Source organism: Mirounga leonina, unplaced genomic scaffold, assembly GCF_011800145.1.
Source record: "Mirounga leonina isolate KUSES-001 unplaced genomic scaffold, KU_Mleo_1.0 Mir_150, whole genome shotgun sequence".
NCBI classification, from domain to species: domain Eukaryota; kingdom Metazoa; phylum Chordata; class Mammalia; order Carnivora; family Phocidae; genus Mirounga; species Mirounga leonina.
Genome location: NW_023270374.1, coordinates 7,194,902 through 7,208,490, shown reverse-complemented (window position 1 = coordinate 7,208,490; position 13,589 = coordinate 7,194,902). Strand labels below are relative to the sequence as shown.

At 41.1% G+C, this 13,589-nt stretch overlaps 1 protein-coding gene across 1 annotated transcript in view; it reads right to left on the bottom strand.

Annotated features, from left to right (window-relative positions):
• DZANK1 (double zinc ribbon and ankyrin repeat domains 1) overlaps positions 1–13,197 on the bottom strand; it is a 62,031-nt gene extending 48,834 nt beyond the window's left edge. Inside the window, exons 1-3 of the mRNA XM_035005782.1 lie at positions 11,828–13,197; positions 9,973–10,089; positions 5,405–5,558 (exon numbers count right to left, since the gene is read on the bottom strand). Of these exons, the coding sequence (XP_034861673.1) occupies positions 5,405–5,558; positions 9,973–10,081 (263 nt within the window). The 5' untranslated portion in view covers positions 10,082–10,089; positions 11,828–13,197. The remainder of the gene's footprint in view (positions 1–5,404; positions 5,559–9,972; positions 10,090–11,827) is intronic.
• Between the last annotated feature and the right edge of the window lie 392 nt (positions 13,198–13,589).

Here is a 13,589-nt window from a genome sequence, read left to right as displayed (position 1 = left end):
CCTTCCATGGGGACCCAGCCTGGGCTCTCACCCATGGACTTTGTTCCCTCCATGAGGAGCCCAGAAACTAGCTTCAACTGCCTGCTAAGTAGAAGGATTTCCTGATCGTGATATCAAAAAAGGCTTAAGTTTAGGGTTGGAGCTAGAAATCATACTCAGCCCAAATCTCATTTAAACACACATAAATTGGGGTGCCTGGGTGACTCAGTCTGCCTTCGGCTCAGGTCATGATCCCAGGGGCCTGGGATCGAGCCCGGCATCGGGCTCCCTGCTCCACAGGAAGCCTGCTTCTCCCTCTCCCACTCCCCCTGCTTGTGTTCCCTCTCTCATTGTGCCTCTCTCTGTCAAATAAATAAACAAATAAATCTTTTAAAAATAAATAAATAAATAAACACACATAAATTTTTGCTAGGATTGAAATCAGAGGCCTTAAATATATATATTTAGGAATAGCAATATAAGGTGCATTCGACATAAAAAAAGTTACATGTAGCTCTAGCCCCACAAAGATCACTATCCTCTCAATAAAACAGCAGAATTACTTGGATGATTGTAAGAGTTAAGAAGCTGGATCTGTAAGAATTCTGCAACTTGTCCAGGCCAGGTTTTCTCAATCTACTGAGAACTACTGAAATTTTAGGCTGGATAATACTTTGTTGTGGAAGGCTATCCTGTGCTAAGATGATTAGCAACATCCTTGACCTCCCCCCAGGAGATGCCACTAGCACGCTCCCACTTCCAGATGTGACAACCAAAAATGTTTCCAGACATGACCAAATGTCGCCTTTGGGGCAAAATTATGCCCAACTGAGAACTTCTGGTTTAGGAACATGAAGGGGTCAAGCAGAACCCACCTACTCATGCAGCCATAGATTTTTCAAATACAGGCATGCCCTTTGAGTTGGGTCACACAACAGCAACCGGTTAGCCCCTTTGTTAAGAATTAGAATAACAACAAACAACAATAATAACAGCTACTACACGTGCAATGCCAAGTGTATACTAAGTGTATTACCTCTGATATTCACAATGGCTGCCAACTAAGTTTTATTAACCTCATTTAACGAATGAGAAAACAGAGAATCACAACTTATTCAAGTTAATAAGTTCCTCTTATTCAGTGAGGAGCAAGAGAACTGGGATTAAAGTCCAGATCTGAAGGCCAACAAACTCCATCCTCTGTCCCACACTCCAAACTACCCCTCTCAAAGCAGTGCTCTTCTTGCCTTTGTTGCTGCTTATGGAGATGACATCTGGATCTCTCCTCCACATATTATATACTGCATGGGGCTGCAGATGGATGCCCGTGAGATGGCCTGGTAACCTGCCAATCTCTTTATTAACCATTGTTGTAAAACTGGAAAGTCCCCCCATGAAAGAAAAATGATTGTTCTCAGGGGACTCTGACTCTCCCAGCTACCTACCTTCAGTTTGAGACAACTTTTACCTCAGCCCAGCTCAATTTATCTTGACCACCATATAAGGTAATTGACAGAGAAGGGAGAACCACGCAAGTTCACTGTCAAAACACTATAAAATGATATCAAAGATAGGAAGTTCCTGACCATAAAGGTAGCTTTTAAAGAAACAAGACAGTTGTCAGAAAGTTTACAGACCCTGGACTGGACCATCAATATGGACCATCAAAACCCAACACCTGCGGTGTGTGGGTGGCTCAGTCAGTTAAACGTCTGACTCTTAATTCTCAGCTCAAGTCTTGACCTCAGGATTGTGAGTTCAAGCCCCGCACTGGGCTCCATGCTGGGGGTGGAGCCTACTTAAACAAGACAAGATAAAACAAAACAACCCCAACACCACTCCTGCTTGCTGAAATGTTCCCAAGTTCCCGACTCCTCCCGTTCATCTGTGTTCTTTACTGACCATGCTCTGATGTGAAAATTCATGTACATATATTTGGACCCATGAAAGCACACATATGACAGTGTCCTTATTCCTTTTCTTTCATTCTAGAATATCAAACTTTAATAAAAATATATTTCAAAAAAAGTGGTATTGGTCAAATGTCTCTAAATGGAAACATCTTTCCCCCCCCATTAATGTGTCAGTTGCCACCCTTGGTTGCATATTGGAATCATCAGGAAACTTTAAAAATACTGATGCCTGTGTCCCACCCCAAGACATGTTATTTAGTTGGTCTGGAGTGTATGACCTGGGCCTGGAGATTCTGCAAAGCTCCCTGGGTGATTTCTGATAGGAACCTGTGGTAGATTGTTACAATCACAGTCCCTGAGGCATTATGTCTTTTATCTATCTGCATGCCCTGGTGCCCTGGTGCCCTTGCAGAATCCCCTCACACATTGACTTTGGGGGTTGCCATGTGACTTGCTTTGGCCAGTGAAACATTAACAAGTATGACACAAGCAGAGACTAGAAAAACATCTGCATATCCAGGCTTGTCCTTTCTCTTACAGTTTTTGGAACTGAATGAAAAAATTCAGGTGACCCAGTTGGAGAACCAAGGCTCAGCCAACTGCCAGCACCAACCACCAGAAATGTGACTCAAGCTTTCTTAGACTCTCCAGCTCAAGGTGAGCCAAAAAACTGACTGCAGCCAGGTCAGGGACCTCAGGAAAGACCAGGAGAACAAGTACCCAGCTGAATGCACACCAAAATGCTGACAGAATAATGAGCAAATAAATGATTGTTCTTTTAAGACATTAAATGTCAGGGTGGTTGGTTATACAGCAATAGCCAACTGATTCAGCAGCCAAGGTTGAGAAGCACTGGTTACATAATAAGTTTGGAGATTCTTTATTATTTATATTTATTTATCACAAAAGCAAAGCTCACCGTTAAATTTTGGAAGCTACAAAAATTATCAACACAAACAACACAAACCATGACTGAATCACCAGAGGCAATGAATGCTAAAGTTGGGCTTGTTTGTTTGTTTTGTTTTCAAATGGCTTAATCATGAGAAGCAAACTAAAATCAAAGAGGGAGACAAACCCTAAGAGACTCTTAATCATAGAAAACAAACTGAGGGTTGCTGGAGGGGAGGGGGATGGGGGATGGTAACTGGGTGATGGGCATTAAGGAGGGCACAGGATGTAACGAGCACTGGGTGTTATATAAGACTGATGAATCACTGAACTCTACCTCTGACACTAATGATATATTTTATGTTAATTGAATTTAAATTTAAAAAAATTTTTTAAATATTTTATTTATTTATTTGACAGAGAGAGAGACAGCGAGAGAAGGAACACAAGCAGGGGGAGCAGGAGAGGAGAAGCAGGCTTCCCGCAGAGCAGGGAGCCCGATGCGGGACTCGATCCCAGGACCCTGGGATCATGACCTGAGCCGAAGGCAGACGCTTAACGACTGAGCCGCCCAGGCGCCCCTAAAAAAATTTTTTTTAAAAAGGAAAGCTTACAATAGAGAAGAATTACATGTTAGTACCTTTTGCAAACTGAGCTGGGACAGAAAGAGACTGGGGGGCTGCCCCTCAACCTGACCCCTTTGAAACAAAGACAGCCATAATGTCCCTAGCTCAGGGAAGGGGGAGAGGGCTGGCTCCGTACAATGAGCACTCCTTGCCCTCCACTCACTCACTCCTGGCTGCCTCTGGTCGGTGCCCTTCTTCAGTTCTCTCCTAACACATTTTTAAGATTGATTGATTGATTGATTTAACAGAGGGGGAGAGAGAGAGAGCACAAGCAGGGGGAGCGACAGGCAGAGGGAGAGGGAGAAGCAGGCTCCCCGCCAAGCAAGGAGCCCGACACAGGGCTCGATCAAAGGACCCTGCGATCATGACCTGAGCCTCAGGCAGATGCTTAACCGACTGAGCCACCAGGCACCCCTGTCCTGACACATTTTTAAACAATGTCAAAATACTATAGTGCACTCATATATCCTAACTTGTTTTCACTTGTATCATATTTTCCCAAATCACTCAAAACTTCATGACCATAATTTTTCCTCTTAGCATGTTAGTGGCCTTAACACTCTCATTTCAAAGCCTTTTCTCCTCATTAAGAAATTAATTACTGTAAGTACCTAGAAAAAGGCTTGAATGAAGCAGTATAATTTCCATAAAGAAAATTTATTGCATTTAAATACGTTTGTCACAAATGTATACAAGCACAAATCTTTCTGTCTTGAAGGCTCAAAAACATTTTTGTATAAGTACTTTCCCTGAGCTGAGCATACCTGAACTCCTATCAGTGCTTTCAGAACAGACACTAAGTGGGCAAAGAGCAAGATGGTGAGAGGCATAAAGAAGGACCTTATTTTAGACTCTTTTGAAAACTGTACTAACTCCTCTGAATTACATAGTTAGTAATTATTACTTCATCTTACTACTACCTGCAAGTTATAAAAGGGCCTGCCTTACAGCCTTAGGCACTGAAGTCTTTTGCTTGTTAATTTTTAATAATTGAGATGACTTGTTTTGACAGAAGTGGTTTGGCAAGTGAAAAAAGCCAATTTTTTCCAATTTTTAATAAAGAATAATAATGTGTATTAGGATTTTTGTTTGTTTCATTTTTATTTTGTTCTTTTTTAAAACTTTCAAATGCCAAAGCTGTCATCTGTGTAGAATTTGTAGTTCTCCTCAAAAGCCATGCAGTAGTTCAGCCACCAGGGGGAGCCTGGAAGACTTTTTTTTTTTTTTTTTTTTTAAAGTACCTGCTCAAAGCCTGTTACTGGTTTGGGGCTTTAAGGTGTTCCAAAAATGTGGCTAAACCTGTCTTGCTGTGCAGAATAATTCCTCTATCACAGACACACAGACGTGCAAAGCACTTGGGTTTTTTTTTCTACAACACAAGGTTTCCAAGTTAAGTTGTGTTTCTATATTTGAAAACTATATGGTGGCTAACTGAACATAATAAAAAAATAATAATAATTTTAAAAAAAGAGTCTCTGAAAATTAGGAAAAGTCATTGAGAAGAAAAGAAAGGACAAAGAAACGGATAAAGGAGCTAATGTCCAACAAATTAAATTGACAGTAGCCATGAAGACCGATTACGTCAATACAAAATACAATAGAGAATGATGGTAGTGGTTGTAGGTCATGTCCTGTGGAATAAAAGGACCATCCACTAAAACCAGTATTTTCTTCACAGCTGGATGAATCACTTCAAAGGTCTCAAACCCTAAAAAGGCTCTTCCTTCCCCAAATCCCAATGTGGAAGTCAGAAGAAAAACAGTCTTAATATACATTACACCTTCTCAAGCTGTACTCTCGTGATTTGTGCACTTTACAGTATACCCTGGAAAAAGACAAACAAAACCCAAAAGTTATAGATATGTTGAAATTAAAATAACTTTGCCTTTAGTGCCCTTCTAATACAGCACTTCTTCTCATAGGAAGAAATAAATAAAATTAAAATGTAACGTCATTATATTACCAATTATTTTCATCACCATGCTCTTAACTTACTTAGAGACTGCAACAGCTTTAACTTGTATTTTTCCATCAGGCAGAGTAATAGGCTTCGTATACTTAAATGTATTATTTTCACCATAACCAATTCTCTTTAGAAATTCAGGTTTGCTGCCATCCAGGGTATAATATATGTTGACATCAGGGGTGTCTGAAAAAACCAAAACAGGGTAACTGTAATTAACACTAAAGTAGCACAGTCTCTGTGGGTCAGTTAATTAATGAGATTTTTTATACATCATAGGAATGAATAACAATAACTAGCAATAAGTGAGTTCTTTCTCTGTGCCAGGCACTGTGCCTTGTATGAATTAGCTCAATGCATGTGTACAACCCTGTGTGACAGGTCCCATTTTATACCCACTTTATAGATGAGGAAACTGAGTCCCAGAGGGGTTAAGAAGGTTGCTCGATAACAGCAGAGTTGTGGTTTCACTTTGGCTATGGATCCAGAGCCCATGCTCTTGAATCACGATGCTATTGTGCCGTTCCAATAACGCACTGAGGCAAGTAGAGCAGGGCTCCGTTTTAAGACTACAGCACTCATTTAGAAAGCAGAAGCTAATTTTTTATTTTATTGTTTTAAGATTTATTTATTTATTTATTTGTCATCCCTAATTTTTTATTTTTTGAGCATTGCTTCAGAAATGCTATTACTGGGGCGCCTGGGTGTCTCAGTCGGTTAAGCCTCCAACTCTTGATCTTGGCTTAGGTCTTGATCTCAGGGTTGTGAGTTCAGCCTACTTAAAAAAATGCTTTTTAAAAAGAAATGCTTTTAAGGAGTGCCTGGGTGGCTCTGTCGTTAAGTATCTGCCTTCGGCTCTGGTCATGATCCCAGGGTCCTGGGATCAAGCCCCGCATCGGGCTCCCTGCTCGGCGGAGAGCCTGCTTCTCCCTCTCCCGCTCCCCCTGCTTGTGTTCCCTCTCTCTCTGTGTCTCTCTTTAAAAAAAAAAAAAAAGAAATGCTTTTATTATATTTTATTTGGGCTTGGTAAATGATTCCCACACTTCTTGGAAAATTTTAAAAGGTAATAAACTCATACAATTCAAGGTTCAAAACGTCAAAAAAGTTTGCTAAGAGAGGAGATCTTAAAAGTTCTTATCACAAGAAAAAAAACTGTTGGTGATAGATGGTAACTACATTAATTGTGGGGGTGACTTTGCAGTATATATAAATATCAAATCATTACATTGTATACATGAAGCTAACATAAAGTTATACATTAATTATATCTCAATTTTTTAAAAAGTCAAAAAAGGATATACAATTAAAACCCTCTCCCACCCCTGACATCAATCAGATGGCCAAAGGCAATCAATGGTGTCTTGAGTATCCTTCCAAAAATATTTTACATCCATACAAGCATGTATATATTCTTATTTTCCCCTCTTTTTTAATACAAATGGTGACATAACATATCCTGTTCCACACACTTCTTTTTTCATTGAACAATATTATCTTGGATAGTTTTCTATACTGGTATACAGGGTGTCCTCACTCTTTGTTATGTCTGTATTGGGTTCTATCCCTATACAAATGAACCAATATTTAACCAATTCCCTACAGGTGAATATTTAGGCTCTTTTTCTTTTCCTTTCTTTCTTTTTCTTTTGCCATCATAAGCACTGCAATGAATATCTTTGCAAGAAGTTCTTTTAATATCTGTAAAATATGCGGGGCACCTGGGTGGCTCAGTCATTAAGTGTCTGCCTTGCGCTCGGGTCATGATCCTGGGGTCCTGGGATCGAGCCCCGCATCGGGCTCCCTGCTCCGCGGGAAGCCTGCCTCTCCTTCTCCCACTCCCCCTGCTTGTGTTCCCTCTCTCGCTATGTCTCTCTCTGTCAAATAAATAAATAAAACCTTTAAAAAAAAATCTGTAAAATATGTAGAACTAGTATTGCTCAGTCAAAAGATATTTTAGCTAATATGGTCAAACTTCCCTTCACCGACACTGAAACAATTTACATTGTTACCAGCAATGCATGAAGGTGCCTGTTCCCCCACACTCACCCCTATAGTGTGGTATTAATTTTTCTTTTATTTTTGCCATCTCCTAGGTGTAAAAAGAAACTCATAGTTTTAGCTCATATTTCTTACATTTTTGAGTAAGATTCATTCATTCATTCAACAAATATTTATCAAGTACCTATTCTGTGCCAGACACTGTTCTAGGCACTGGGGAATACACCAGTGACCAAAGACCCGGCTCTCTGGGAGCCTCTTTTTAGGAAGGACACACAAACAGTAAACAAAACAAACAAACAGGTATATACATGATATCAAGTGGTAATTAAATGCCAGGGAGTAAATAAAGCAGGGGATAAGGTCTGCTCAGCTAGTAGGTAAAGGGATGGGTAGATGTATATTCCCCTATGTTTAAAATACATTTATATTTCCTTTCCTATAAAATGTCCTTTCACATCTTTTGCCCACTTTTCTATTGGGTTACTATTATTTTTGGTATTGAATTGTAGAACCTATTTATTTATCTATTTATTTATTTATTTAAAAGATTTTATTTATTTATTTGAGAGTGCGAGTGCACACGAGTGGAGGTAGGGGCAGAGGGCAATGAGAAGCAGACTCCCTGCTGAGCGTGGAGCCCCACCCTGGGCTCGATTCCAGATACCAACTGAGCCACCCAGGTGCCCGGAACCTCTTTATTTATTAAACATTTTAAATATTAGGCAATTTGGATACTTTATCATTCATATCATCATTTGTCAATAATAATCCACCTTCTCCCAAGAGTTATGGGCATATTCATTAAAATTTGTATTCTGGTTTGAGAATTTTTAAAAATACTACTGGCTTTTAAGATAAAGGGAGATATAGTATATTACACAATATTCTTAGCTGGAATTTGTCTAGGAAGCACAGGGGTCACCAGATTTATAGATATAGATTTTACACATTAACTATCAAATATATAATTGGGGGGCGCCTGGGTGGCTCAATGGTTAAGTGTCTGCCTTCGGCTCAGGTCGTGATCCCAGGGTTGTGGGATCAAGTCCCGCATTGGGCTCCCTGCTCAGCGGGGAGCCTGCTTCTCCCTCTCCCTCTGCTGCTCTCCCTGCTTGTGCTCTCTCGCTCTCTCTGTCAAATAAATAAATAAAATCTTTAAAAAATATATATATATAATTGGAATTTCAAAGTCTTTTTTTTTATTTTTTATTTTTAAAGATTTTATTTGACAGAGAGAGACACAGCGAGAGAGAGAACACAAGCAGGGGGAGTGGGAGAGGGAGAAACAGGCTTCCTGCAGAGCAGAGAGCCCAATGTGGAGCTCGATCCCAGGACCCCGGGATCATGACCTGAGCTGAAGGCAGACGCTTAACGACTGAGCCACCCAGGCACCCCTCAAAGTCTTTTTTTTATTATTATTATTTTTAAAGATTTTATTTATTTATTTGACAGAGAGAGACACAGCGAGAGAGGGAACACAAGCAGGGGGAGTGGGAGAGGGAGAAGCAGGCTTCCCGCGGAGCAGGGAGCCCGATGTGGGGCTCGATCCCAGGACCCTGGGATCATGACCTGAGCCGAAGGCAGACACTTAATGACTGAGCCACCCAGGTGCCCCTCAAAGTCTTTTTAAACAAGTGTTTGTTCATATGTTTTATCTACAAAGCTTTCCTGGGGCACCAAGTTGGCTCAGTCAGTAGAGCATGTGAGTCTTGATCTCAGGGTCATGAGTTCGAGCCCCACATTGGGCACAGAGATTAAGAAAAAAAAAAGCTTTTTCTTCTCCTTATGTTAACTATATATATACATGTTGTCTATAAATGTATATCAAATGTATACATTTTGATATACAAATATCAAATACAAAATGATTTGATATTTATATATACTGCAAAGTCACCCCCACAATTAATGTAGTTACCATCTATCACCAATAGTTTTTTTTCTTGTGATAAGAACTTTTAAGATCTCCTCTCTTAGTATATATATATATATATATATATATACACGCCTGTCATTACCAGGATATGTATTCACTGCTTTCTTTCTGTAATAATAGTTAAGATTTATTTTGGCATTACTATGTGCCAGACACTGCGTACCTCACATAACATGTCAACTCATTTATTTCTCACAGTGGCTCTAAATGGCAGACAGTATTCTCACTAACAATGAAAAAACTGAGACTCAGAAAGGCTAAGTAATGTGTCGCTAGAAGTTGTCAAAAGCAGGATTTAATCTCCAGCATGTCTGACTGGAAAGCCTGTGTTAGTAGGTCAAATTACTATCCCAGCAAAATAACAAGAATCCTGGGATAGCGCAGGGAAGAACCGGGACATCTTACCTTGGCTAATGTGAGTCAAGGCATTGCTGCAACTGTCTACTGTTACAAATGAAAAGTTAGTCAAAGCCAGCCACTTTAATCCAAATATATACCACTCTATAAATCACCAAGTACAACCCTGTTTCAAATTTTGGAACTTTTATAAAATTCCCAAGGCCTAATTATAGAAAGCATGCAAAGTGATAAATCAACAACCTGATGAACATTAAGAGTATGGCAAGATTATTTTACATGCTTTCAAGTACATTTGATTCTTACCAGATTTCATTTCCAAAAGTGTATTGTTATCAATTTCATGGTTGGCTTTTCCGGGGGGAGGCACTCGCAATGGTATGATCTGAGGAACACACACTGAGCCTGCAGTCATCTTCCCTCCTTACATTAAAAAAAGTGGATGAAAATAAATTCCAATGGGCACCTTTTTGAACACAAAAGTTGAAGAGAAGTGCTTTGTTTAAGTACAGCAAAACTAGTAAAAACTAAGAGAATGCCACCAAAAACATTATTTTTAATTTAAATAATTATCATTTCAGCTGCATTTTTTTTATTCTTATGTTAATCCCCATACATTACATCATTAGTTTTAGATGAAGTGTTCCATGATTCATTGTTTGTGCACAACACCCAGTGCTCCATGCAGAATGTGCCCTCCTCAATACCCACCACCAGGCTAACCCATCCTCCCACCCCCCTCCCCTCCAGAACCCTGTTTGTTTTTCAGAGTCCATCGTCTCTCATGGTTCGTCTACCCCTCCGATTTCCCCCGCTTCATTCTTCCCCTCCCGCTACCTTCTTCTTCTTCTTCTTTTTTTTTTTCTTAACATATATTGCATTATTTGTTTCAGAGGTACAGATCTGAGATTCAACAGTCTTGCACAATTCACAGCGCTTACCAGAGCACATACCCTCCCCAGTGTCTATCACCCAGTCACCCCATCCCCCCCCCCCCCCCCCCCACTCCCCCCACCCCCCGTTTGTTTCCTGCGATTAAGAATTCCTCATATCAGTGAGATCATATGATACATGTCTTTCTCTGTTTGACTTATTTCACTCAACATAATACCCTCCAGTTCCATCCACGTCGTTGCAAATGGCAAGATCTCATTCCTTTTGATGGCTGCATAATATTCCATTGTATATATATACCACTTCTTTATCCATTCATCTGTCGATGGACATCTTGGCTCTTTCCACAGTTTGGCTATTGTGGACATTGCTGCTATAAACATCGGGGTGCACGTACCTCTTCGGATCCCTACTTTTGTATCTTTGGGGTAAATACCCAGTAGTGCAATTGCTGGATCATAGGGTAGCTCTATTTTCAACTTTTTGAGGAACCTCCATACAGTTTTCCAGAGTGGCTGCACCAGCTTGCATTCCCACCAACAGTGTAGGAGGGTTCCCCTTTCTCCGCATCCCCGCCAACATCTGTCGTTTCCTGACTTGTTAATTTTAGCCATTCTGACTGGTGTGAGGTGGTATCTCATTGAGGTTTTGATTTGGATTTCCCTGATTCCAGCTGCATTTTTGCTGTTGAGGTCTTGTGTGGGATTTTGATTATCTAAATACTTACCTCACATCTGGGAAAAGAGCATGAACAAATGGGATGGGGAAATGACATTATTTTAAATGAACAAATTAGATGAATACAATAGTCCCCCCCCATCCATGGGGGAAATGTTCAAGACCCCCAGTGGATGCCTGAAACTACAGATAGTGCCAAACCCTATATGTACTGTTTTTTCCTATACATATATACCTATGATAAAGTTTAATTTATTAAATTAGGCCCAGTAAGAGATTAACAACAACAATAATAAAATAGAACAATTACAACAGCATACTATAATAAAAGTTATGTGAATGTGGTCTCTCTCAAAATATCTTTTTTTTTTTTTAAGATTTTATTTATTTGACAGGGAGAGACACAGCGAGAGAGGGAACACAAGCAGGGGGAGTGGGAGAGGGAGAAACAGGCTGCCCACGGAGCAGGGAGCCCGATGTGGAGCTTGATCCCAGGACCCTGGGATCATGACCTGAGCTGAAGGCAGACGCTTAACGACTGAGCCACCCAGGCGCCCACTCTCAAAATATCTTATTGTACTGTACGCACCCTTCTTGTGATGATGGGAGATGATCAAATGCCTACATGATGAGATGAAGTGAGGCGAACGATCTAGTCACTGTGATGTGGCATTAGGCTACCACTGACCTTCTGACGTCAGAAAGAGGATCATCTGCTTCTAGGCCCCACTTGACTGCAGGTAAGAGAAACCATGGAAAGCAAAACTGCAGATAAAGGGAGACTACTGTACATCAGAACAGAGACCAACAGTCCTGATCTGATCTGAGCTTCCCCTAAATCATTATCACCCTTTCCTGCCTCTTGTTAACATGCCACCTCTCTTGGCTTCAGGGCAAGTGGTCACCCAAGAGGAACAGAAGTAACTCTGTATGTGGCATGAAATGTTAATTTAGAGCCAACTCCCTTGGGAAAGTTCCAGGTTCAAGGCCCTGCTGTTGTCGCCAAGTGGTTCTTGCATTTGAAAGCTGCAGAATACCATGCCTCAGCCGAAAGTTGGCACTGATTTAAACAGTGAGCAACAAGCAAAAAGTCTCCCACTCTACCTCCTGTATTTATAAATAATTAAGTATAAGTATGGAGGCCTTACTGATCTTTTTTGGTGGGATGGAGTATAATTCTTAATGCATAAAGGATAAAGGGGGGGAAGGAACCCTCACCTTAATACAAAAACCATTTACATCTCTATGCAGCCTTTTCAAATTTTAACAATTATGGATACATAAGTTTCACTCAGTTATAATCTATATGTTCATTCAATTTTTATAGTGTACTTCTTGCACCCTCACTCTTTTATTTACAATTTTCCACATACTTATATCATCTTATTTATTATTTTGTGGTTGGGCATTTAGGCTATTACTAGTTTCTTTTTAATTTTGGTTGGTGCAATTCTAAATAATGTTGCTCTGAACAACTTCTGGTTTTAATTTTGCCACAGACTACATTCCCTAAAGTTGGATAACTAAATTTAAGAAGTGAATTTAATGCCTGGTTGGATAGTTCCAGGTCAGAGGCTAAGAATTTAAATTGCAGATACTGATTTTAGAGTAATAGCCTGTACAGAAGGATTGCTGGACTCGGGGAAGGGAGAGAGAGGGAAGAAGAAGGTGCTGTTCCTCATTTTTCCATTTAAGTAAGAGGCAGTTAAAATTAAAATAGTTGAGAAATTAGTCCAAAAAAAAAAAAAAATAGGAGAGTAATACGCGCCGTAATTAGGAGCTACCCTTGGGAGGCTGGGGCGGCCAGTGGGCCCCAAACAAAGAGAATCTAGAAGTAGACCGACATGCTAGGCCCAAATGACAGTCTGGGATCAATAGCAGCCGTAACCCCTTAACTCCTTCCATCAATACCGCCCCCTCGCCGCCCGGATCCGGAACCCCATCCGGTCCCTGTCCCTGTCCATCAGGGGCAAACAGGGACGCCCGCTTCCTTTCGGCTGGAGCGAGGGAGGCCCTTCTCCTCCTCCATCCCTCCTCCTCCGGCCACCGGGACCTGTATTGGAGCCCCGAGGTACCGCCACGGTCCCCAGTCAGGAAGCCCACCTCTCACCTCCTCTTGCCCTCTCCTCGGCCGCCTCCTTGGGTTTCCACAGACGCTGCCAGTCGGGCCCCGCCCACGAGAGCCGAGCAGGTGATTGGCGGAAAATGCCTTCCTAGCAACCAGCTCCGCCCCTGCCGCTAGGTCCGGAGACTGGTACCAGCCTCGAGCGCCTTTCCTAAGGCTTCACGTCAGGTCTCTGAGAATATGCCTTCACCGACATTGGAAAGTGCTCGGAAGTGGCGTCCCAACT